At 36.4% G+C, this 27,110-nt stretch overlaps 1 protein-coding gene across 2 annotated transcripts in view; it reads right to left on the reverse strand.

The window, feature by feature from the left end:
- The window catches only part of ZBTB44 (zinc finger and BTB domain containing 44), a 66,083-nt gene that overhangs the window by 22,639 nt on the left and 16,334 nt on the right, over positions 1 to 27,110 (reverse strand). For both annotated transcript variants that reach the window (XM_043579831.1, XM_043579830.1), the window contains exon 2: positions 2,619 to 3,692. In XM_043579831.1, the coding sequence (XP_043435766.1) occupies positions 2,619 to 3,636 (1,018 nt within the window). In that variant the 5' untranslated portion in view covers positions 3,637 to 3,692. The remainder of the gene's footprint in view (positions 1 to 2,618; positions 3,693 to 27,110) is intronic.

The following is a 27,110-nucleotide window of genomic DNA, read 5'->3' on the forward strand; positions in this document are numbered from 1 at the left end:
GGGGGGCCCTGATACAAGAAATGGTGTCTTTGTAAGGTAAGGGAGATTTGGTGCCAAAAACACAAGGATGGCACATGAAGACAGGTATAAATCAGGGGGATGCAACTACAAGTTGAAGAAAAGCAAGTACTAGTAACTGCCAGAAGTTGGAAAGAGGCAAGAAAAGAATCCTCTACAGCCTTCAAAGGAGCACGGCCTTGCTGACACCTTGATTTCAGACTTCTGGCCTTCTGAACTACGAAAGAATAAACTTCTATTGTTTAAAATAATCCAGTCGTGGTACACTTTGTTGTGGCAACACTGGGAAATTCATAGAGTGGGTCAAAATTCAAGAAATCAACAAAGTTAATACAGCATTCCTGGTTCTCCAACCTTTTGGAGAAATCCTCTTTATTATTTTTTATTGGCTTTTCTTTTCTCCCTGAAGATAGCTATTTCTTAAGGATCAGTCCTTTGGTTTTAGCTCTTATATATATTTTTTCCTTGAGATTCATTCGGTCACTGCTAAAAGAAAAAGACTCAGGGGCGCTTGGGTGGCTCAGTTAGTTAAGTGTGACTTCAGCTAGGGTCATGATCTCGTGATTCATGGGTTTGAGCCCCACATCCAGCTCTGTGCTGACAGTTCGGAGCCTGGAGCCTGGAGCCTGCTTCGGATTCTGTGTCTCCCTCTCTCCCTGCCCCTCCCCTGTTCATACTCTGTATGTCTCTCTCTCTCAAAAATAAACATTAAAAACAAAAAGTTAAAAAAGAAAACAAAAACAAAAAAACGAAACTGGAAATCTTCAGTCTTGATTTCACCAATCTTCCTTTTTCAACTGCTTTGTAGCATAACATCACTTGGACCATCACCCAAGCATAATTAACCAAATTGACCTTGTTGACTTATTCTTAAAACTAGGTTGCCACCTTCTTCCAATGATTTTCAAGTCATAGTAACTGAATTTCATAGACTCCTACCCATTATATAATTACCAATATTTTTTGTACCATTCACTAAGAAAAAGTAACTGTAAAAGATTAATTATAATAAGACATTTCTATTTAGATAATATGAAAAATTATGACAAAAATCAATGAACATAAAATGTTATCACTATTTTTCTAGTCACCTAGAGGTCTCTAACCTTTCCCATTCCCTCAATCCCTATATTCAACATCATCAGGTAGTAATGATTCTCCTTTTATGAAGTCTCTCAATCTCTTAATATCCATTGTCTTTATAGTTTTACTCCAAGCATCTTCATTCATACAAAAACAACTAGTGTAACTGGTTTCTGAGACTGTCTGTCTAGCCAACCTCCACTGCATACCAATACTAAATTAATTTTCCCAACTATCTGTAAATGTGTTATTTTTATTCCCTTTAAGGTAGACTCCTTATTACCACTAGGATAAAATTCAAACTTAAATGGCCTAGCTGTGACAGACACTGCTAGTTGCACACAATATCCATTCTCCAATTTTGTTTGAGGCAGTGATATACCCACTGAACATACATCTTCTCAAATTCCCTTATAGCTAGGGGAGACCACATGACATAATCTGGCAGAAGCTTTTTAGGGATTTCTGGGAACATCTGTGCTTTTCTGACACAAGCACTGCCCCTTACTAGAATATGAGGCTAAAGATGTAGCAAACATCATGTAACCATGAAGCAATAAATTTATCGATGAAACTGACCAACTAAGGATGGTGGATTATAAATATACAAGGGATACAAATATACAAGGAACCTAGGCCAATGATTACACTGTAAAGCCACCATACCAGTCCTGGACTTCCTACTTCTGAACACTTTATGGGATAAAAATAAAATCCTGTTTGGTCTAAGCCACTTTGAAGGGATCTGTTATCTGCAGTTGAATGCAATCCTAACTGAAACTTGTGTTTAGACTCTTCACAATATGCTCAACTGCTCATTTTGTCTTCTCTCATTATTTCCAATACTTGAAGGCTTCCATACTTTATTCACATTATTTTGCACTGAATTTGCCACTCACCAAACATGCAAAGGTCTTCCACACCTCTGTGCTTTTATTCATTTTCAAAGAAATGTCATTCCCTTTCCTGGGCAAACTTGTACTTACTAACTAAAATACATCTCGAATATATTAGTGTTAACTTGCTCTTTTTGTGGTGAAGCCTTAACACTTTGTTCATATCTCCAGCCTAGGGCTAGATTTACACATCTGCTTTCTCAATTAGACTATTAAATCCTCAGTTGCAGAGACTATGTCTTTTTTATCATGTATCCCCAACGTTTGGCACATGGTAAGTTTTCAGTAAATATTTTGAGAAAGAATAAAACACTAACTGGATTTTTAAAAACTGGTACATTTTGCATTGAAAATAATTCACAATTCATATGTAACATAATCTGCCTTTATCTCATCAGAAATCGTTTAACTATTCTCTCTCGTTCCCAATCCATAACTTGTAAAAAAAAAAAAAAAAAAAGTACTAATAGCATCTAAAAAAATCCAGTTATCATGTTTTATTCTTTTTAATGTTTCCTATAGGATCCAGCACAAAACTTTGATCTAAAAGATACTTAAAAATGCTCATACTGACTTGAAAAACACAGAAAAACATCACGAAACACACAGAAGACATTATACCTATAGAGGAAGACTGTGGACTAATCAGAAGGTCTTCTTGGACTTGTTCGCTTCCCGGCACTGTCTGCTGATCACTCAGTGAACTCTGAGATGCACTGACAGGCTGAGACACTTCCTCATGGACTTCCTCATCACTTAACCTTTCTACTTTGACCCGGACATCTTCTTCGGTACCCAGTGGCAAGGCAGTTTTTGTGCTCTCACAAGTCACATAATCAGCCATTCTTCTACCTGTCTCAGATGGGCCGGGTAATTCTAAAGTCCGGGTATTTTCTACCTGTTTAGACTTATCAGGCTGAATCCTTCGATCAATTCCAAAAGGAAAAGTCCAGGGAAAAGCTAAAGAAGAGTCAACTGGTTGATTTCTATTTTCTGAGTAGGAAGCTGAAGAATTCAATACCTGGGGAGAACTTGTTTGCGTGCTACACTTCACAGGACTTTCAGGAGACATAACAATGTAGCTTTTGCGCTTTCTCCGGGATTCTCGGCAGACAGGAATGGTTCTTTCTACCACACTGCACTCTGAAGACACAGGAGAAATACTTCCATCTCGGGAAGTAAAATTGCAGTTTGAGTTATTTTCTTGTCCAGCATCTAGACCCTTTTCTGATTGGCTGTTGGGTGTATTCCATAAAATGCTTGATTTCATGAACTCTGAGCAGGTGCTAGCAACACTGAACATTTGCATATAGCTGGCTGCAGCTAGAACATCAATGATATTTTCTGTGTTAATTGACAGAGTGGCTGTGTACGCATATTCTAAAAGGGGTATAAAGCCAGTTACTGTAACATGATGCAAATCCAACACATTCTTGTTCTCATCCTCTGCTTGGCCTACAAGTTTGGTGCGAAAGAAATCACTGCAAGCTGCTAGTACCACCTTATGTGCCCGGAAGATTTTGTCCTGGACACGAATAGTGATATCACAAAAATGTCCATCATTTCGCAGCATATTTAGCTTTCCAAGCATTTCCTGGCTGTGGGAAGAGGAGCTATGAGTAAATGTTTTCACACCCATCTTTTCCTTCCTCTTCTACAGATGCTCTTCAAGGATGCAAATGAATCAGAAATGTCCTAAAAAATATATAAAATAAGCATTAATTGATAGTTTAGTGGTTGAAATAGAAGGTGGCTTACTTTATTTTCATGTAGCCACTGTGTTAAATAAAAAAGCTGAAGGATGGTAGTGAGAAAGTTCAAGGTAGAGAATATATTATTTTCTCTAACATTTCCCCAAACTCTCCTATCAGTGGAGTCTGTGAGCTAATGTTTAAAGGAGCTGGATAGTTTTAAATAATAATAGTTTGTATATAAGACAATTAGAGTGTTTTCTATATGTCAGACACTGTTCTAAATGCTTCACATTTGATAATTTAGTTGATTGTCATCTCTCTGTCAAGAAGTACATCATTACCCCTGTTTAACAGAAAAAGGTTAACTATCTTGCTAAAGTCAGAAAGTTATTAAGTGGCAGAGCCAGGATTCAAATCCAGACAGGCTGGTTCCACAGCTTACCCTCTTAACATCGATGCTATATATATACTGCCTCTCTTAGGCTATAAAGTGAATAAATATAGGTGGTTAAGACTTCAAGTTTTAGAATGTGATAGGTCTGGATTCTTTCCTCAACAATTCCTCCATGGTTATTTCAGGATTAAATGAAACAATATATACTGTGGTTAGCACAGCATTTGGCACTTTGTGAATGCTCAACAAATGAAACCAGTTATTATTGTTGTATTATTTATATTACTAATACATTAATAATTTATTTATATTACCAATACAATGAAACAAACTTTCTGGAAGTAAATTTATTTTAAAAAATGGTTAGAAATCAATCAGTTGATTGGATTTTCCCTTAAAAAAAGAAGTTAGTTTTGCCTTGACAAGATTTCACATTTATTTACTAAAAATACAAAAAACTGATATTCTCAAATAGTTTTAAATTAGCACATCTAATAATGCTTCAGTTTTTACAGCACTTTCTCCCTAACCTCTTTTTACACCCTCTATGTGAAGTCAGGCAGGCTTATATTATCCCCTTAGTAAAGATAAGAAAGCTAATGCTCAGAAAAGTTATGTGACCAATGAATGACAACCAAAGCGACGATCTGGATCCTTTGACTCTTAGATCACTGTACTTTCCCAGTGTAAAAAAATATCAACAATGTACATCAGTCATTTTATCTGTGGTAAATAACTTTTTTTTTTTTTTTACTGTTAGTACTGAAATAAATGCAAAACAAAGCCAATTTGGAGAAATACTTATTGTAAGTTGTCTCTAGGTAAAAGAAGATTTCAAATGCTTCAAAAATACAACCATCACTTTTAAAAGGTGCTACAGATGATGAATCTTTAATGGACCTGGAAAAATGTTTGCTTCTGAGTATTAAATGAATGCACAATTACTGACATAGAGTGAACACTCAACAGTAGTTATTATTATATATTTAGTGAAAAACGTGATGAAAGAGTATTTGTATCTATGCCACACACACAACGCAAGAGAACATGAGATCTTAACCTGAGATTCATGAGTTCCCTAAAGGAACTGTATACAGATCCTTCTGAAACTGTATACAGAATAATGTATCATATTCAAATGGAATGTTCATCATCTTCAAAGGAATCATTGCTAGGAGTATTTATTGGTATTTATTGGAGTATAGGAGTATAGGAGTATGGAGTATACGAGTATTTATTGGTAGGAGATATTTATTCCCTCTGGTTTTATTATTTTTTTTTGCACATTAAAAATTTTTTTCTTAAAAAAAAAAAACCAAAAAACAAAACTCCAGCATACTGCTACAAAACCAGGGTTTCAGGTACTCTTGGTTAAAACTACGAAGTCATACAGGGTAGGTCTACTTTTTCCTTCCCCTTGAAAAAGCCTTCAAAAATGAAGATGGCAATCACATTCCATTCTTTCCTATGATTTCTCTTCTTCAAAGATCCCTAGTCCCTTTAAATGCTCCTTAAAATTTGCTTGCTCTCTTGGCTGTCAACAATCTTCACTTTTTAATGTTCCTTTAAGACTGGTTCCCAGGGGGGTGACTGGGTGGCTCAGTCGGTTGAGCATCCAACTCTTGATTTCAGCTCAAGTCATAACCCCAGGGTCATGGGATCAAGCCCTGCGTTGGGCTCTGTGCTGGGCATGAAGCCCACTTAAGATTTTCTCTCCCTCTGTCCCTCCCCAGCTCTCTCTCTCTCAGGAAGAAAAAAAAAAAAAGTGGTTTTCAGAACTGTACACAATATGGCAGGTATGGTAGGATTATAACTGAGCATAACTTTATTATTTTTACCTCCCTTGTTTTGGGCACAAGTATTAGTAAGACTGAATCAGGATTCTAATAGTCAAAATATAACCAATTTTATTCACATTATTGAAACCTTAATAGTGGATTCAAGAGATGTGAGACACTTTATTATGTGAAGGGAGGTACACAAGTACAAATAAAACACTGTCTTTGACCTCAATAAGCTTACAGGCCTCATGAAAAAGACATGTTCCTAACCAAGGTACAAAAGGTGTGCAGCATACACGAGTGAAAGCAACAAATGAAATAATTCTGAATGTACAAGGTAGAAGAGGCATCACTGAGGATAGGGCCTAATTAAAGTAGAATTCTTCCAGGTGATAAAGCATTTGAAAGGAGTTCCAGGCTATCATGGGATGACACAGTGATCTCAATGACTGCTCACCATCATGATGTGCCTCCCTGTGCAATCTATGCATTGTATTGGCAAACTGTTAATGGGCACCGTATGACATTCTAAATGTGAGCATGCACATGACACTAATATAACACTGTATGTCAACTATACTGGAGTTAAAATAAAAATTTTTTAAAAAATGTGAGCATGCAGAAGGCAATGTCAGCTCAAACATCAAACAATCCCATAAACATCCCTTTGAATGTTCTATGCAGATAAATGTGTATGTGAAGGAGAAAAAAGAAAAGAAAAAACCTAAAGCTTTCCAGTTGAATAAATATAAGGCCACTGAATATTCTAACATGGGAAGACAAAAGGTTCAATCTGAGACTCTTTCTTGTCTGATAACAGAAAGGATAAAAGTCATAAAGCCCTTTGTCAAGATAGCCAGGCAAGGCCACTGAAGTAATTATCTGACCATTATCAAAGATGAGTTCAAATACAAATCTACTTTATACACCATTCCCAAAGTCAAATAACCACGACACAACTAAGCAGCTAAAACTGGTCTAAGCAAACCACCGTTTAACATACTTGCTGATTTCTCTCATAGGAATGAAATGGAGAGAAAGAAAATGGGAGGACTATATATAAAGTTTTTCTTTGATTTGCTGAACTACAGTAAACTGGTTTCTTTAAAAGCCTGGCTTATAAAGAGTGCTTGGTTTGATTGGGATCATGTGGTTCAGGGAGGAAAGCACATGCCTTCAGAGCAAGTGACATAGTCTTAATCCAGGGACTATGTGCATGAACAAAGATGTCGAAGGCAGGGAATTAAATGGCATTTGGAGAGCATGTGCACGGGGGTCTTAAAATGAAACCATTTCAATCTTGGTTTGGGTAGAGGCCTCAGATACTGCTGGCCAAAGTGAGATGCAAGTCCACCTATGCAATAAGGTAGTAGAAAACAGTCTTTCAACTTTGAGTTATATTCACCTACAATGTTCAAAGAGTTAAATGTTACAAAAAGATTTTTGCAGACAGTCATCAGTGTGCTTTGAGTTCCAAACCCCATCCTACTCCCTCCTACTCTTCTGCAAGGCAAATGGGTTGAGACATGTTTGCTCTTTGTCTTCGGTCTATGGAAAATGTATGTCACACTTGAAAAAAATCTAAAGGGTAGAAGTCTGATTTAAAGTCTGGCCAAGACTAGGAAGTATGCTTATCATCTCCCAACAGTATATAAAAACAACACAGTAGAGTGGTTGAGAAGGGACTATGGAGCCAGAGTGCTGGGTTTGCATCCTGGCACTGCCTTTATGTTCAGTAGGCTGGTGACCTTAGGCAAGTCACTAACCTGTGCTTTTAACTTCTTCAACAGTAAAAAAAGGGATAACAGAATACACCTCAGAGATTTCTGAGGATTAACTGGTCTAATATATGTACAGTACCTAGCAGAAAATAAATGTTGTATTAAACATTAGTTGCTGCTGCTGCTTTTATTACTATTAAAGATCTTTTATTCTTACTCAACCCTTGCCTCTCTCAACCTGAAGAGGCCAGAAACCACAGTTAGCAAATGAAGAGGAATAAAAGGACAAAGAGGAGAAAAACCGAAAGAAAAAGGAAGCCAAATAAACCTCACTTTTCACTATAGGCCTATGGTACAACTGAGGTGGGAAAGGAGGGAATCCTTTAACTCTGAGTTAAGTTTATTAGTTCTTGAAAATAGTCAATTCCTGAAAGTAACCAGAAAAGACTTGCCCTTCAAGGAGCCGAAGGAAGAACTTAACACCACAGAATACACTTAAATGGACAATGGAAGACAAAAATAAAATGGATTATGAGTAGCTTCCACAAGTTATGCTTGTTCAATGTAATGGTTACACATATAAACTACAAAGCCTGATATAGCTAGCTGTATGGGAAGAGAGGAAGATGAAGATTAGACTGGGAAATGCCTTGTATACCATGCATTTATGATATGCATCTCCCAATATATGTCTGTGGAAACTGAGTCTCATGATAAATTCTATAATAAAAAAATGACATGGACTAACATATTTTGGAGATACTGCAATATCATATATTGTGACAAAACTTATGATGAAACTACACTATTTGAAAAAGTCATCCATAATATGGATACTTTGGAAGCCAGAGAGTATAACCTGAAATTTTTATCAATTATGTAATTCTTTTAAAGAAACTTCTCATTTTCCCGTGTGTATATGTATATGAATATGTATGTAGTTACAGATTAAGAGCTCATTCAAAATTCTTGAATAAAATATTACTTAATTCCAATTTATACTAATGTAGAATTCATGCAGCACTTAAAAGTAATAAAATCTATTTGTGTAATAGTTTGCAATTTGAACTAGTAATTCAGAAATAGTTTCCTTCCTGCCCACCCCTCCCTTTTATTCCAAATCCCTGATGAATAGCATACATGCTTATGAAAGCAGTAAGCAGTAGCTGCTAAATCCTATGTGGTCATTTTGCAGTTGGGTTGAAATGTTTTTGACAAATAAGGTATATAGCCTAGTTGTAGAAAAAAAAAAAAGGTTTAAGTTAGACAAATCTTAGGTTTTGAATGCTTACTCTTATAAGTAAGGAATTAAATCTCAGTCAAGTTACTTCATCTGTCTATTCTTGTTTGCTCCTATGTAAAAGGAATAATGGAAATCACACTTCCAAGACAGTCAAGAGGATTAAATTAGCAATTTCTGGTATTAAGTAAGCATCCAATACATGTTAGTTACTATTATTACCTCCAGAAAAAGTCAGAATAGAAGTGAAATGGAGATCAAATTTCATGTCTACTCTATTTATGACACAGATCATATCTTGAATTATGTTTATTTTGATTTAGAGATTGGCTAATAAAAATTATCAGAGGATTTGAGATTAAAATGGAGTAGCTCTTAGCATATAAAGTGAGATGGCTGCCTAAAATGATAAAAGAAAAAGTGATGAAGACTGCTAATCTTGAAACTAATTTGGGAAGATGGGAAAACTTAATATTTAATAAGAATTTGCATGTTTAAATATTGACACATTTAAAACTGGACACTACCTCTCCCAATGATACTAACAAGGTTTTCATTATGTGAAAACTGAACTGAGATAATTTCATTTCAATCCTATATCCTAATTAAAACCAATCAAAGAAAGAAGGTTACGGAAAGGGACACTGATTTTAAGATGCCTCTAAGAAAAGGAATATCCAGCTGGAAATATATGAAGTTGTCTATACCAGGTGACTATCTACTCTGTAGCAGATGTTAACAGTAGGAGCTTTAAACATGTTATCACATATGACGTAAAATGATAATCCGATTTTACAGAGGAAATTGAGACTTGGGATATTGCTTTGCTCAAGGCACTTATGTTTGTTTATGCCACTGCTAAGGACCTAATGAGATCTTATTCAATAGGTATGAGTAGCCATTGGGGAGTAGTATAGTTATATCTACATTTTTTTTGGTTATTCTGATGGCAATTCAGAGGGTAGATTTGAGGGTAGCTATCGTTAACAGTATGGGTATATGATAAAATAAAGCACCGAGGATAGAGAAAATACATCTAAGGAATATTTGGGAGGCAAAACGACCTAGGCATGATTTCCTATCAGAGATCAGGTAGGGGAGTAGCTAGGAGAGAAGAATCTGACTCTAGGTCTCCGACATGGGGGTGACTGAGGGGATGGTGTTTTCACCAAACAAGATAGAGAATGAAAAAAGAATGGTTTTGGTAGGAATTAATGATGAACAGAAAGAATATTTTGGTTTTAGACATACTAAATTTGAAAAACTTTTGAGAGGAATATTTGTATAAATTTATATATGAAATTGCCCATTCTGATCTGGAGTTCAGGGAAGAGGTTAGGGCTGGACCTATGTAAGTCACTGATGAATCTCATTCTATTGATTTTGTTAGAACTAAAGACATCTAAAGAACATGTAAGAAAGAATGTGAAGGCAAGCTGTGAGAAGCTTGGGGCAGGCAGAACAAAAGGATTTAGTGAAAACACTTTACGGTATCTAATTTATTTTTTGATCCTGTCTAGTATCTAGCATAATATACACAGAAGAGTCTTTGAAATATGTGAATGGATAGATTTTATTTCTATCTGGTCTGGCTATATATATAGTACTGTATCTATATGTATGTATAGTACTGTACGTACCTATATGTATGTATTTCTATCTGGTCTGGCTATGTATATAGTACTGTATCTATATGTATGTACTGTATAGATATATAGTACTGTATCTATATGTATTTATTATCAAGGGTTGAAGGTAAATAAAAAGTTGCAATTAGAATTTATAAAATCTTAAATTTGAATTAAAAGTATCAGTATGAACTCATAATGAATACCTCTAGCACCTAGACTGGCTTCCAAATTCCATTTCCCACTAAAAAGAATCATGGCTCTTTAGAGAAATGGCTGATTGCATTTCTGGGCCAGTAAATGTCTACCTGGAACATCTTAACAGACAGCAAAGAGGCTTTTAAAGATAGCTTCTTTAATAAACACATGAAACAGGTTTAGATTCATGAGCTCATCTAACACTAGAAACAAAAGCAAAGCTAATTTGTCACCTTTAAAAGATGCTATTGAAACAAATAATTATTTTGAAAACTGGTTTTAAAAGACAGGAAAGAATAAGGCATTTATCCTGGCTTTTCAATACAAATGGTATTTTTGGATAATCAAACAATATGAAAGGAGGCTTCTCTTTAGAAATGTTCCAGCTGGGGCGCCTGGGTGGCGCAGTCGGTTAAGCGTCCGACTTCAGCCAGGTCACGATCTCGCGGTCCATGAGTTCGAGCCCCGTGTCAGGCTCTGGGGCTGATGGCTCGGAGCCTGGAGCCTGTTTCCGATTCTGTGTCTCCCTCTCTCTCTGCCCTTCCCCCGTTCATGCTCTGTCTCTCTCTGTCCCAAAAATAAATAAAAAACGTTGGAAAAAAAAAATTTAGAAATGTTCCAGCTAATAAATAAAGGAATATCAGAAGTATAAGATAACCATTTTGCAACCCCCACCCCCAAATGAAGAGGTATTGATCAATGGTTTACAACTTGACAAAGGCAGTGAAAAAGACTGAACAAAACTTTAAACCCAACTATCAATTCACAAGAAATACAGCGGTGACAGGAACATGTTAAACTATACCACTGCAATGCAAACAGCAAAATCTAGATTATGAGAAACTCCACAGGACAACAAACTTGTTTTTTAAAACTAATAAATAGCAAGGCGAAAAAAAGACATAAAGAGGGAACTAAAATAGGGAACTTGTAGATTAAAAGAGACTTAAAAGATTTTATGAATCAATCACACTGTGCAGAAGTATCTTATTTGAAACAAATGAACAATAATAAATTTATGAGATAATTGGAAATTTGTTTTTACTATCTGATATCAAGAAATTATTAATATGTAACATGACTATATATTTTATAAAACAGCTTCAGACATAATTCACATCCCATACAATTCACCCTTTTAAAAGTGTTTAAATTCAAAGATTTTTTTAGTATGCTGACATTTTGAGTCTAGCCATCCTAGTGGGTGTGAAGTGGTATTTCATTGTGGTTTTGATTTGCATTTCCCGGATAACTAATGATGTCAGGCGTCTTTTCATGTGCTTATTGGCTATTTGTATAACCTCTGGAGGAATGTCTATTCAGATGCTTTGTCCATTTTTAACCTGGGTTATTCGTTGTCATCTTACTGAACTATAATGTAAAAGTTCTTATATACTCTACATACAAGTTGCTTATCAGACAGAGGGTTTACATACATTTTCTGTCATTCCGTGGGTTGTCATTTCACTTTCTTGACAGTGTCCTTTGAAGCACAAAAGTTTTAAATTTTGATGAGGCAGAACATCTATTTTTTCCTTTTGTTGCTTGCGCTTTTGGTGTCATATTTGAGAATCCTTTGTCAAATCCAACATCATGAGTATTTACCCTTATGTCTTCTTATAGTTTTACTTCTTACAGTTAGGTCTTTGATTTTTGAGTTATTTTTTTTTTTAATATGTGGTATGAAGTTCAACCTCATTCTTTGTATGTGGCTCTCCAGCTGTCACAGCACAATTTCTTAAAAAGACTATTTTCCCCCACTGAATGGTCTTGGCACCCTTGTTGAAAATCAGTTAAGCACAGATGTATGGGTTTATACCTGGATTCTCGATTCTATTCCATTGTTTTGTTTTGAATTTTTTTAAATGTTTATTTATTTTTGAGAGAGACAGAGACAGAATGAGAGTAGGTTAGGGGCAGGGCGAGAGGCAGACACAGAATCTGAAAAGCATGCTCCAGGCCCTGAGCTATCAGCACAGAGCCTGGCGCGGGGCTCGAACTCATGAGCTGTGAGATCATGACCTGAGCTGAAGTCCGACGCTCAACCGACTGAGCCACCCAAGTGCCCCTATTTTCCATTGTTCTATATGTCTATCTTTATACCAGTAAAATGCTTTGGTCACTGTTGCTTTGTAGTCCCTCTGAAATCAGGAAGGGTGAGTCCTCTGAATTTGTCCTTTTGCAGTATTGCTTTGCCTATTCTGGATTCCTTGCAACTACAAAATATGAATTTTAGAATCAGGTTGTCAATCTCTACAAAGAGTCAGGTGGGACTGTGCTCAATTTGTAGATCAGTTTGGGGAGTAATGTCATCTTTACAACATTGAGTCTTTCAATCCATGAACATGGGGTATTTTTCTATATATTTAGACTATCTTTAATTTCTTTCAAAAATATTTTGGGGTGCCTGGGTGGCTCAGCTGGTTAAGCGTCTGACTTCGGCTCAGATCATGATCTCATTGTTTGTGAGTTTGAGCCCTGTGTCAAGCTCTGCGCTGAGAGCTCAGAATCTGGAGCCTGCTCCAGTTTCTGTGTCTCCCTCTCTGCCCCTCCCCAGGTCATGCGGTCTCTTTCAAAAATGAATAAACATTAAAAAAAAAGTTTTACATTTCCTTTGTCAAATTTATTCTAAGTATTCTTTTTGATGCTACTGTGAATGGAACAGTATTCTTAATTTCATTTTTGAGGGTTCATTGTTCATAGTATTACTTTATAATTTTTATTATTTTCTAGGTTTAGTTTGCTCTTTTTCCAGTGTCTTCAGGTGGAAGGTTGGTTTTTAACTTGAGATCCTCCTTCTCTCTTAATATAGGCATTTACAGTTATACGTGTGCATCTAAGCTCTGCTACTACTGCATATAAATTTCCGCATGTTGTATCTTTATTTTCATTTACCTCAGAATGTTTTCTGATTTCCTGTTTGATTTCTTCTGCGACCCACTGGTTATTTAGGAGTGTGTTGTTTTATTTTCACATATTTTTGAGTTTCCGAAACATTTTCCTGCTATTATTGATTTCTAATTTCACACCATTCGATTCTCAGAACATACTTTGCATTATCTCAACCTTTTAAAATTTATTGGTTTATGACCTAGCCTATGGTCTACAATTAGAGAATGTTCCATATGCTATATGAGAATGTGTGTTCTACTCTTGTTGCTGGGTAACTGTTCTATAGATGTCTTCTAGGTCTAGCTGGTTTATAGTGCTTATTTCCTGGTGATTCTGTCTAGCTATACACTACTGAAAGCAGTATATTGAAGTCTTCAACTACTAATGTTGAATTATCCGTTCCTCTCTTCATTTCTATCCATTTTTGTTATACTTATTTGGGTACTGTAATTATTATTTTCCTGATAAAATGACCCTTTTATCATAAAATGTCTCTAGCAACTTTTTGTAGAAGTCTATTTGGTCTGTTGTTGGCACCACCAGGTCAGCTTTCTTGTAGTTGCTGTTTGCATGATACATCTTTTGCTATCCCTTTTTACTTTCAATTTATATCTATCTTTGAATCTAAAATGTATGTCCTGTAGACAGCATATAGCTAGCTCATGTTTTTTATTCCAGTTTGATATCTGCTTTTTGACTGTTTAATTCATTCATATTTAATATTATTGACATACTGGGTTTATGTGTGCCATTCTACTTTGTTTCTGTATGTTTTGTCTTTTTTGTTCCATTATTCTTCCTGTAGTGCTTTCTTCTGCATTAAGTGAACATTTTCTAATGTAGAACTTTAATCTCTTCCACAATTTTCCACTATTTTTTTTTGTTATATTTTCAGTAGTTGCTCAAAAATTTACCATAGAAACCTTAAACTTATCAGAATCAGCTTCAGATTTTTACTAGAATAATGCTAGTGACATATAAAACATTACTCATATATAATTCTATTCACTTCCCTCTTTTATAGTATTCTTTATATATATCTATAAATGGTACAAACACATGGTTATGATTATTACTTTACCATCTGTAGTCATTTGTATATCCCAATAAAGCTTTGTTCCCACCTACCATTTTTGTGCTGTTACTGGCAAATATATTCCATGTTATAGGCCCAACATTATACTATATACGTATTTTATAACTTGCTTTTTAAATCAGTTATGAGGAGAAAAATATTTATTTCTACTGTTTTTTATAATTACATATCTACCTATCAGTGCCTTTTTTTTTTTTTTTTTTTTTGCATGCATGCGTTCAAATTACCATCTGGGATCATTTGCTTTCAGCCTTAGGTTTTCTTTTAGTATTCCTTGTAAGGCAAGACTGCCAGTAAGAAATTCAGTTTTTATCTATTTGGTAAAATATTTTGCTTTTCATTTTAGAAAGACAATATAGAATTCTTGGTTGACAGTTTCCTTCTTTGAAGGACACATTGAGTGTTTTTTCCAACTGTTTCCTGGCCTCCACTTTTTCCTAGGAAGTCATCTGTTAACCTGAGGGAGGGTTCCAGTATAGAGCTGTTTTCTCTTGCTGCTTTCAAGATTGTCTCCTTTTCTTTGACTTTCAGCATTTTTACTATAATGTGTCAGTTTATAGGTCTTTTTGCATTTTTCTTACTTGGGAGTTCACAGAGTTTCCTGGATGTGTAGATTACATTCTTCAAGAAATTTGGGATGTTTTCTGCCATCATTTCTTTTAATTTTTTTTTCTGTTCCTCACCCCTCTCTCTAGTTCTTCTAGTATTCCCATTTATACATATGTTGGTGTGCTAGATGGTGTCCCAGATTTTTCTGAGACTATTCACTTTTATCTTTTTTTCTCTCTGTTCTTTGGTTTGTATAATCTCTACTGAGCTATGTTCAAGTTTCCTAAATCTTTTTCCTGCCAGATAATAGCAAAAAAATAATAAATTTTTTTGAAACTTCAGTTACCGTACTTTTCAATTCTAAAATTTCCATTTCGCTCTTTTTCACAGTTTCTATTTAATATTGGTATTCTCTATTTAATGCAAAATTGTCACTATACATTCCTTTACGTCTTCAACCGTTATCCTTTAGTTCTGTGAACACACTTATAAATGGCTACGTTGGGAGTCTTTTTCTGTTATATCTGACATCTGGTCTGTTATAGGCACAGGAAGTTTTTGTGTGGCCTGCTTTCCCCCCAGTGTTTGGGTCATAATTTATTTCTCTGCATGTTTTACAATTTTTTTGTTGGAAACAGGACAAATCCAACAATATATTGTAAGCAACTCCAGTTACTGTTCTCTCACCCCACTTCCTGATATTTATTATTGATATCTGCTTTATTTTTTAGTGACTAGCTAGATTTTTTTAAGTGACCTCTATTCTGCCACCCCAATACCCACAGTGTTAATCCTCTGAGGTCACTCCTCAGGGAGGTGCATCTTTGGATATGTCCACAGTTACCAGACTTACAGTGATATCAGTAGGGCTCTCTTTTCCCTTACCACACTCAGATGTTAAATTCCACTAATTGCTCTGTTGTTTTTCAACAGTGACCTGGGGCATAAATTGCTCTATAAATTAATCCAAACCAATTATGGCTCCTTTGAGGGAACAGCTTCTGAGATCCTTGATTTGATATTTGTTGTGACCATAGGTCGTCTTATTCTTTTGGTTCTCTCCTGCAGACCATCCAGCAGTCTAAGCTGTAGGTTGACTAAATACAGTCTTTTCCCAATTGCCTTTCAACACAACTACTGTTCTTGAGAGCACCTGTAATTTTGAAGTTCTACACACTGTGTTTCAAATGAAGTCAGTTGTTTTGAGAAGAGATGAGGAACTGTTTCATGGTCTGCTTCTCCTCCCAGGCAAAATCTCTGAGACGAGCTCTGGAGCAGAGGATGGAGATAATGGTAAGCTCCTCTCTCAGCAATACCCCTGCTCTAGGTGTTGAGTGCTTGGTGAAGGGGGAATAATAACTGGTGGTCTTCCAGTTTTACTTGTCTGTTAAGGAACCATCACTTCATGAGCTGAGACAAGGATGACTGGGGTCCCAGTATTCTCAGTTGTGCCAAAGGTTCCATAAGTGGGGCATGGGTGAAAAAAAAGGAGGCCCAATTCATCAAACTTCACTCATTGTTACATTCATTGTAAACAGCCTAAACATACCAATTAAAAGACAGAGGACTATCAGATTGGATTGAAAAAAGACAGAAAGATGGAAAATTATCCAAATACACTATTTCTACAAGTTTCTACAAGAAACACATTTCAAGTATATTTTAGGTGGTATGAGAAGTGAGATAATTCGTTTTCTGAAATACCAAATAAAAGCTGTGCTGTCTGGAAATATGTATGAGCCCCCCCACCCCGCCCTCTCTGCACAATGGAGTCCCAAACCCTAAGTAAGACACTTCACTTCCTGACACTTCACTTTTCCCTGTCTTCCATTTCACGGGCTTATTTTTTGCGGGCTTTGCAATGAGCCTGTGCCAAAGAACTGAAGTTTCTGCATCACCTTAAGGAATGTACATTTGTTCCAATCAGACTACTTTTTGGCCTTAAATGAGCATAGGTGACTTCTGGATAAGGCTGTAACCTTTGTGGTACTCAGCCAATGAGGAATCAGGGGAGGGACTTGATGCTAGGAGATAAACTGCCTGCTGTAACTGACCTGAGTGTGCCTGTCCATCAGACACCTGCTCTTGCAAGAACATTGTTTAAAGCCTCACTTCACGCTGCTCCAAGTCTCCATGTCCCTCCTTGATTGGAGCAGTGGACTTATGTCTCACAGTGGGTAAAAGGAAACATAAACTGATCAATAGAATATACTAATCAATACTGAAATACTACCATATACTACTAAAAAAAAAAGAATACTACCATATACAAATCAATTGTCCAGATCATGCTAAGCCCCACATTAGCAAACTAGAACTTAGCTAAGTTTCTGCGCTTGGCTCTTCCAGAAAAGTAAAGCCTAGGCTAACCAATAGCACTTGCCTGCTCAGCACAACCTGCCTCCAAGACTTTCCTTTGCTCCATATAAGGAAAGTAACGCGGCTTTAACCAATCAACAAATGCCTACCATAAATTCCTCGTTCCTACTCATGTAGTCTATAAAACCTTCCTACTTAGTACAATACTCTGGAGCTCCACTCTGTCTCTATAATAGATGCTGCCCAATTCATGAAACACTGAATAAAGCCAACCAGATCTTTTCACAAGTTATGATTGTTGGATTTTTTTTCTTTAACACACTACAGATATAAAAAAGAGAATACTATAAACAACTGTACACACATAAATTCAAAAATAAAGACAGACCAATTCCTGAGATAACTACACATAAAATTCAACCAAGATGAAAGAGATAACCTAAACAGTCTTATAAATGTTAGAAACTGAACTGAGAATTAAAACCCTCCTAAAGAAGAAATCTTCAGGCCCAAATGGTTTTACTATAGAATTCCATAAAACATTTAAAGAAGTTAACACCAATCATACACTCTCTTCCAGAAAATGAAAGAGAACACCACTAATTTTTTAAGTCCAGCCTTACTCAGATACCAAAGCCAAAGTCTGTACAATAAAGAAAACTACAGAACAATACTCTTTGTGAACCTAGATGTGAATCCTCAAACATATATTAGCAAATCAAATCTACCAATACAAAAATAAAAATAAAATACCACAATCAAGTGGGGTTTATCTTAGGATTACAAAGCTGGTTCAGCATTAAAAAAAAAAAAAAGTCAATTTAATCAGTCATATTCACAGTCTAAAGAAGAAATACTACATGATAATTTTAACTGATACAGAAAATGCATTTGAAAAAATTCAGAATCCCTTTATGATAAACTCTTAACAAACTAGGAATGTAAGGGAACTTCTTTAACTTGATAAAAAGCATTACAAAAAAACCTACAGGTAACAGCATACTTACCAGATAAAGATTGGATACTTTCCCCCAAAGATAAAAAAAAAAAAAGGCAAGAAAAAGAACCAGAAGGAGGAGTGTGTATGTGCGCGTGTGTGTATGGAAGGAAAAAAAAAAAAACTGTTTCTATGCTGATGTGATTATCTACACCTAAGGAATCTTAAAAGAAAAAAAAAAAAAGCCTCCTAGAATTAGTAAATGACAGGATACAAGGTCAACAGGAAAAAGTCAATTGTATTTTGATACAGTACCAAGAAAATAGATTATGGTTGCTGAGGTCTGGAGGGTGGGGGAAATTTGAGGGTGATGGCTAAAGGGTTCAAGTTTTTTGGGGGTAATGAAAATATTCTAAAATTGATCGTGATGACAGATGTACAAATAAGCGAATATGCTAAAAAGTCACTAAATTCTGACACTTCAAATGGTGAATAGCATGTGTGGTATGCTAATTTTAAAACTATTATAAAATATAACTGAAAATAAAAAATTTGTCAAGAGAGAAGTTGAACAGGAGAATGAAGAAAACAGGGGAAAGAATCAGTAAACTTGAGGAAAGAATAAAAATTACTCAATTTGAACAGAAAGAAAAATAGACTTAAAAAATGAAGGGAAACCAGGGCCTAGGAACTATATAAAAAAAGATCATTCATATCCTTAGAGTCCTGAAAGAAGAGAAGAGAGAAGATGGGGCTGAAAAACTATTCCTCTCCCCACACAAAAGAGGTTGAAAACTTCCCAAATTTGGCAAAAACCCTAAACCTAGAGATTTGAAAATCCAAAGAAGATATATCCAAAGAAATCCATGCTTAGATTTATCACGATCAAACTGTTGGAAACTAAAAACAAAGGAAAAATCTTGAAAGCAGCAAGACAGGAATGAATGACTCTTATTAGGGGAAAACAATTCAAATAACCAGAAAAATTTTCATAGAAACTCATGAGCCCAGATGGAAGTGGCACAACACTTTGCAAGTATTCAAAGAATCTGTCACTCAAGAATTCTATATCCAGTGAAAATATCCCTCAGTAATGAAGGGGAAATCTAGACATTTTCAGATGAATGAAAAGTAGAGAATTTGCTGCCAGCAGATCTACCCAAAAAGAATGGGTACAGATCTTGAAATGGGAAGAAATGATAGAAAAAAATACAGGCGATAATCCTTCTTCTCCTCTAACTTTTCTACATTATGTTTGACATAACTGAAGCAAAATTTATAACACTGTTTGATGTGGTTCTCCTAGTATGTAGAGAAAATACTTAAGACAATTATAAACTAGAGAGGGTAAAGGGACTTTAAAAGGAGGTAAGCCTTCTATACTTCATTCCAACTAGTCAAATGTTGACGTCAGTACACTGTGAGATGTTATTCATATAGAATGCAATACCCACGGCTAATTCAAAATAATCTATACAAAGACATACACTAAAAATACTATGGATAAATCAAAATGGAATTCTCAAAAAGGTAAAAGCAATACACAGGAAGGGAGGAAAAAGAAAACAGGGAAACAAAGAACAGAGAGAACAAAAATAAAGAGGACAGACTTAAGCCTGAATGTATCAGTAATTTCACTGAATAGTCCAAACAAAACCAATTAAAAATGAGCTGGGGCGCCTGGGTGGCTTTGTCAGTTAAGCGTCTGAGTCTTGATTTTGGCTCATGTTGTGAGATTGAGCCCTGCACTGGGCTCTTTGCTAGGCATGGAGTCTGCTTGAGATTCTCTCTCTCTCCCTCTGCCACTTCCCTACTGGTGCATGCATGCGTACATTCTCTTTCTCTCTCTCTCTCTCTCTCTCTCTCTCTCTCAAAAACAAGAAAATAAATAAATAAATGAGCCAACTACGTGCTATCCATAAGAAATTCACTTCAAATATAATGATATAGGTGAACTGAAAGTAAGAGGATGAGAAAATATAAAACTCTACTTCTATGAAGTAGCTACTAGCCACATGTGGTTATCTTAATTAAGATTAAATAAAATTAATTTAAGTAAAATTAAATACAAACTCATGTACCTGCCACAATTCAACTAGTATATGTATATAAAAAAGCAGTTTTATTATATTGGTAATGTGCCCACATTACTGTATTTAGAAAGTTTTCCAGAACTATTATAAACTAAAATGCCTACATCATCTACGTTATTTTAACAGCAGTTAATTAAGGTTTCTTTTTCACTGTGGCAAAATACACATAAAATTTACTATTTTAACCATTTTTAAGTATATAGCTCAGTGGCATTAGGTACATTCCTGTTGTTGTACAACTATCATCACTACCCATCTCTAGAACTTTTTCATCATCCTGTACTGTAAGTCGCACTCATTAAACAGTAACTCCTTATTCTCCATCCCCTACTCCCAGCCCCTGGTAACCATACTTCTACTTTCTGTCTCCATGAATTTGACTACTTTAGGTACCTCATATAAATGGAATCATCCAATATCTGTCCTTATGTGACTGGCTTATTTTGCTTAGCATAATGTCTTCAAGGTTCATCCATGCTGTAGTGGGTATCAATTTTCTTCTTTTTAAAAGGCTGTATGGGCGCGTGAGTGACTCAGTTAAGTGTCTGACTTCGGCTCAGGTCACGATCTTGCAGTCCGTGGGTTCGAGCCCCGCGTCGGGCTCTGGGCTGACAGCTCGGAGCCTGGAGCCTGCTTCGGATTCTGTGTCTCCCTCTCTCTCTGCCCCTCACCTGTTTGCTCACTCGCTCTTTCTCTCTCCCTCTCTCAAAAATAAAAACATTAAAAAAATTGTTTAAATGCTGCATAATATTCCATTGTATGTATATACCATATTTTCTTTATTCATTTGTTGATGGACAGTTAATTTGTTTCCAGGGGTTTTAAGTCCCTACTTAACTAATGAAAGCAATGTTTACTCCAAAGTCAAAGAATATTCAAGCAGAGAGGAATCCTGGAGGTCATCTAATTTCCAGCCTTCTAATGTTATCACAATCATGAAGTTCTGTTATTTCACTGTATCATCTTGAGTAAGGGTGGCTACTGCTTTAAACTGTTCACACTTCTCTTTTCCAAGTTAGCAATTATCATCAGTATTTTAATTAATTTATGTAATTGTGACACACATGACAGATGTTCATATGTGTGATACACCTCCATGGGCAAGCCCAGATTTTTAAAAAATATTGTGTATAATGTATATATAACAAAATTTGCCCTTCTAACCATATTTTTCCCATGTTTATTTGAGAGAGAAAGAGACAGCACAAGCAGGAAGGGGCAGAGAGCGAGGGAGAGAGAATCCCAAGCAGGTTGTGTGCTATCAGTGCAGAGTCTCACAAAGGGCTTGATCTCACAAACCACGAGATCATAACCTGTGCCAAATTTAAAAGCCGGACACTTAACTGACTGAGCCACCAAGGTGCCCAGCCCTTCCAACCATTTTTAAATGTACAGTTCAGTGTCATTAAGTACATTCACACTGCTGCGCAACGAGCACAATTACCTGTTTCCAAAACTTTTTCCACTGGCAAGGCCAGATTTTGATGACATACAAAAGGGCTGCAGGGAACAAAGGCCAGTAGCATCACAGACTTTGTTTTGGGATGATATTCCCAAACAGATTTTACAAATTATGTAAGAAATAAGTTCATCTATTTAAATATATCAAAAACTTCATTTTTATATAAAGAAAATTGATGAGTATGTTCAATCTCACTTATAAAAATTAAGCTCTTACAATAAGAAATCTTGATTTTTTTTTTTTCTCACTCTCTTCACAGATAATATTTAAAAAGGCAAGCACAGAGGCGCCTGGGAGGCTCAGTCAGTAAAGCTTCCGACTCTTGATTTCAGCTCAGGTCACGATCTCACAGTCCATGGATCAAGACCCATGTTGGGTTCCATGCTAACAGCGTGGAGCCTGCTTGGGATTCTCTCTTTGCCCCTCCACCCCCACCCCACCCCTGGCTCATGTGCACTCTCCTCTCTCAAAATAAGTAAACATTAAAAAAAAGGGGGGGGGAGGTGTTCCTGGGTGGTTCAGTCGGTTAAGCTTCGGACTTCGGCTCAGGTCAGATCTCAGTTTGTGAGTTTGAGCCCTGTGTCAGGCTCTGCTGATAGCTCAGAGCCTGCAGCCTGCTTTGGATTCTGTGTCTCCCTCTCTCTTTGCCCCTCCCCCACACGCTCTCTCTCCCTCTCTCTCAAAAATAAACGTTAAAAAAAAAAAAAAAGGCAAGCACTTATGTAGGTAAAATTTATAGAATTACACTGTATATTATGTTACTGCAAATTTTTTCATTGCATCACCTCTTGCTTATAGGCAATATGGATGTATACACCTTTCTTACTCATCATTCTCATTAAAAATTTATTCATGGATTGGGGCACCTGGGTGGCTCAGTCGGTAAGCATCCCACTTTGGCTCAGGTCATGATCTTGAGGTTTGTGGGCTCAAGCCCGGCTCAGAGCCTAAAGCTTGCTTCAGATCTGTGTCTCCCTCTGTCTCTGCCTCTCCCCAACTTTGTGCTCTCTCTCAAAAATAAATAAAACATTTAAAAGAATTTACTCATGGATAAAATGAAACTGAAGTAACTATAATAATCACACACGAATAATTCATAATTGTCACAACCACCTTAGTAAAAGTTCTTTACACAGGATGGGGCAATAAAGCCACGGAAGCTCCATTTCTTAAGCTCTAGCTTTAACTCACAATGGATAAAAAAATCTATCACAAAACCTCTGGTAAGATCTGCTACTTTGAGGACCCTGACTAAAGTTGGTCAAGAACAGAACCTGTATCAACTCTGGAGATTATCAGTCTTTGTAGACAGACTATGGAGAAACGATGTGTTTTGATACAGTCACTCCTATATTGTCTTCAGAGGAACCATATGCCAGACAGGTCTGACTCTGGGACTGAGAGTTTTCACTCTTCTATACCATAGATATTATTCGTGGCCTAAACATTATCTTAGAAGTTAAAGAGGTAGCTCAGTTGGGTAAGTGTCTGACTCTTGATTCTGGCTCTGGTCATGATCTCACAGTTGGTGGGACTAAGTCCTGTGTCGGGCTCTGAGCTGAGCGTGGAGCCTGCTTGGGATTCTCCCTCTCCCTCTGCTCGCATGCCGAGGCCCTCTCTCAAAATAAAAAAAACATTTAAAAAATTGTTTAAGAAAGCCCAGAAGGGTTAACCAAGTCAATAACTTAATGGAAAATGGAAGTAGAACCTAGATTACTTGGTTCTTGGGAATCTACTGTTTTGTACAAAATCAGTTAAAAACAGAACTCGGAGCCAGTATTACTAAGTTGTGACAAGAACTCTTTCCATTGCTTTGGTAATAGTGTAAGAATAATTGTTTCCACACAGGAACAATTGTTCTTATTAGAATAAAATTTTTATCTTACTACTTCTAGAACTCCTATTCAATCTGTTCAAATTAGTAATGAACTATCCTGAAAGTGACAAACTGCTTTTATACAACTAAAAAAGCCAGACTCAGGTGGGAAAAAGTTAAGAGTCATTGCAGTAAATATCTTTCTAAATCGTCAAACTGATACAATGTCAAATTCTATAACAAAACAATGTCTGAAAAAAAAAAACAAAAAACAAAACTGCTATTGAGCCAGAATTGTGAAAGCTGAATCTTAGTCATAATATTTGTTGTAAAACACTATGGAGAGAAAAAAAGTGTGAAAATACCAAACATTAGCCTATTCTGATGATCCGAATGTCCAGGGAAAATACATCTATCTACAGTTACAACTTTTCAATGTATAGGGGCACCTGGGTGGCTTAGTCGGTTGAGCATCCGACTTAGGCTCAGGTCATGATCTTGAGGTTCATGAATTCAAGTCCCGCATCGGGTTTGCTGCTGTCAGCCTGTCGGCACAGAGACTGCTTCGGATTCTCCTCCTCCCCTGCTTGGGCTCTCCCCAAAATAAATATTTAAAAAACAACTTTTTAATCCATAAATATAAAAATCGACAATGAAGTCTTTTAAAAACACTATTAGCTTTAATTTTTTAACGAACTTACCAGCTCAAATCTTCCTAATAAACCATATATATATATACATACCTCACATCATAACTCAATTTCTACTGAGGCTTTGAATTCTAGATATGCCCTGTCTCTTTTAACTACAAACATTGTTATAAGGATGTATGTTCAATCTTTTGACACAGCACTATGTATTAATTAAAAGAATTATAGTTTTTCACATTGCCCAAACCCGGTAACAAATTTCTCCACCTCAGATATAGTTAAGCTTTATTAATTTCACTATACTTGTTACCAATTAATATTCTAATGTTGCCTGGAGACAGCATGTATACTAAGAAGCTTTGTAGTTCAGACAGATCTAGATCTTAATCAGGATTAAATGAGCATATGGAAAGCACACAATGCCTAGCACACAGTATGTACACAATATGGAACAGAACTGAGTAATAGATGAACTATCCTTACTGATAGATCTTTGACTCTTGTCAACTCTGGCTGAATTCCTGAACTTCAATTCTGGGTCTCTAATGACCAGCTAAAGCACTAGACAATTACTTCTGAATGTGTTTGCCATGTTTCAAATTCACCATCCAAAACTGAACTTAAATTCTCAACTGATATTTCATGGAGAATTTCTAATTTTGTTAACGATGGGTACTTTGAATTGCCCAGTCACCCAGAGCTTAAAATCTAGTATTCATTTTTGAGTCACCCCCTCGCCTCCTGTTAAAACCTGGAAATCTTCTCTCAGCTACCATCCCTTCACAGGCAAATTCAGAAAAATTATAGATACTTCCCTACTAATCAACTTTTATTGATAAATCAAAATCATACTCAGGAGCAAGACTGTTAAATATGCCTACTTCCAAGAGATGATATAAAATGGTCCTGCATGGTCATTTAAGTCTTTGCTCTCTTGTTTGCTCTCTCCATGCTTCATTTTGAAGTGTTTATGGATATTGTTAAATCCAGCAAAGTCAATAAACACCAAAAACCAGAAGAACGTTGAAAGTGTTGACAAACAGGTAATGGGGGAGGTGTGTGGGGGTGGGGTGGGAGGGGGGCACCTAGTTGGCTCAGTTGGTAGACCATGAGACACTTGATCCTGAAACTGTTAAGTCTGAGCTCCACATTGTGTGTAGAGATTACTTGGGGGGAAAAAAAAACTAAACTAAAAAAATTATATCTTAATATAATTAATTTAATTATACCTTAATATCTTAATACTGTTATAAAACCGTTTTGATGTTGTAAACCCTCTGAAAGGTTCTGAGGATTCCCAGGAGAGTCCCCACACCACACTATCCACTACTTTAATGTTTAATGTTAAATCAAGAAATGGTTAGAAATCTGCAGACAAGAACTTAAAGGCTAAGCAAGGTGAACGGGCTGCTTAAATTCTGACCAAGCCCAGAAAAAGTTGGTTCCTTATCTTCAAATCTGCACATCAAAAGGTACTAAAATCTTGGGGCCCCAGGGTGGCTCATTTGGTTAAGCGTCTGATGTTGGCTCCGGTCAGGATTTTGAGTTCAAGTCCCGCATCAGGCTATCTGCTGTCAGTATGGAGCCCTCCTCGGATCCTCCCAACTACTCAAAATAAATAAAAACTTAAAAAAAAAAAAAAGTACTAAAATCCACTGTCACTTAAGACCATCATAGAGGAGTAGTGTGTGTGTGTGTGTGCGCGCGCGCGCGTGCACATGTGTATACACATGCTATCTGCTTCAACAAATTTGCAATGTAGACGTAATAGCTCTATTTAGGTCAAAGATAGTCAAGGAAAATGTTTACCTGGCTAAGAGGAATAGAACCTGCTGGAGTCCCAGGAGTTAGAGCTGCTTATTTGAACAGCAACAACAATAAACAAGCACACAAAACTAGCCAGCTAGGTGTTTTCATCCCTGAATTTAAATAGAATTATGGGGGCCATCTTGGAACCATAAGGAGAGATACAACCTAAGGACAGCAAAGCAAAAAGTTGAGAACTTGGGTTCTTAATGAGGTCATTGAATTGCTGAATAACCAACTCTGAAGCTATCTTACTCCAGGATTTCTTGTTTTGTTTTTGTGTGAAATAATAAATGTCCTCAATGTTTAAGTCACTTGATTCAGGTTTTCTGACCCCAAAATGAATATTCATATACAGATGTACTTCAACAGGTCCAACTGAATTCATCATCGTTTCTCACGTATGTGAAGACTTCCTCTTGAAGTTCTCTGGCCAATGAGACCACCAATACAAAAGCAAAAGACCTGGGAGTCATCTATGACTTAAAAAGGTCACTCTCCCCAATACGTCTGTGTCCTAATCCCTGGAGTTTGCAAAAGTTACTATTATGGCAAAGACTTTACAGGTATGGTTAAGTATCTTAAGGAGATTGCCTGGAATATCCAGGTAGGCCCTAAATACAAACATCAGCATTCTTATAAAAGAGAGATAAAAGGAAATCTGACACCCATCGGAGAAGGTGATGTGAAGATGGAGCAGAAATTAGAGTATTGTGGCCACAAGCCATAGAGTGCCTGCAGCCACCAGAAGCTGAAAGAGGCAAGGAATAGATTTGCCCCTAAAGCCATATGGAAGCCACTCAGTAGGAGTGGGTACCTGTCAATACCTTGATTTCA

The sequence above is a fragment of the Prionailurus bengalensis genome, chromosome D1, assembly GCF_016509475.1.
Source record: "Prionailurus bengalensis isolate Pbe53 chromosome D1, Fcat_Pben_1.1_paternal_pri, whole genome shotgun sequence".
In the NCBI taxonomy this organism is placed as follows: Eukaryota; Metazoa; Chordata; class Mammalia; order Carnivora; family Felidae; genus Prionailurus; species Prionailurus bengalensis.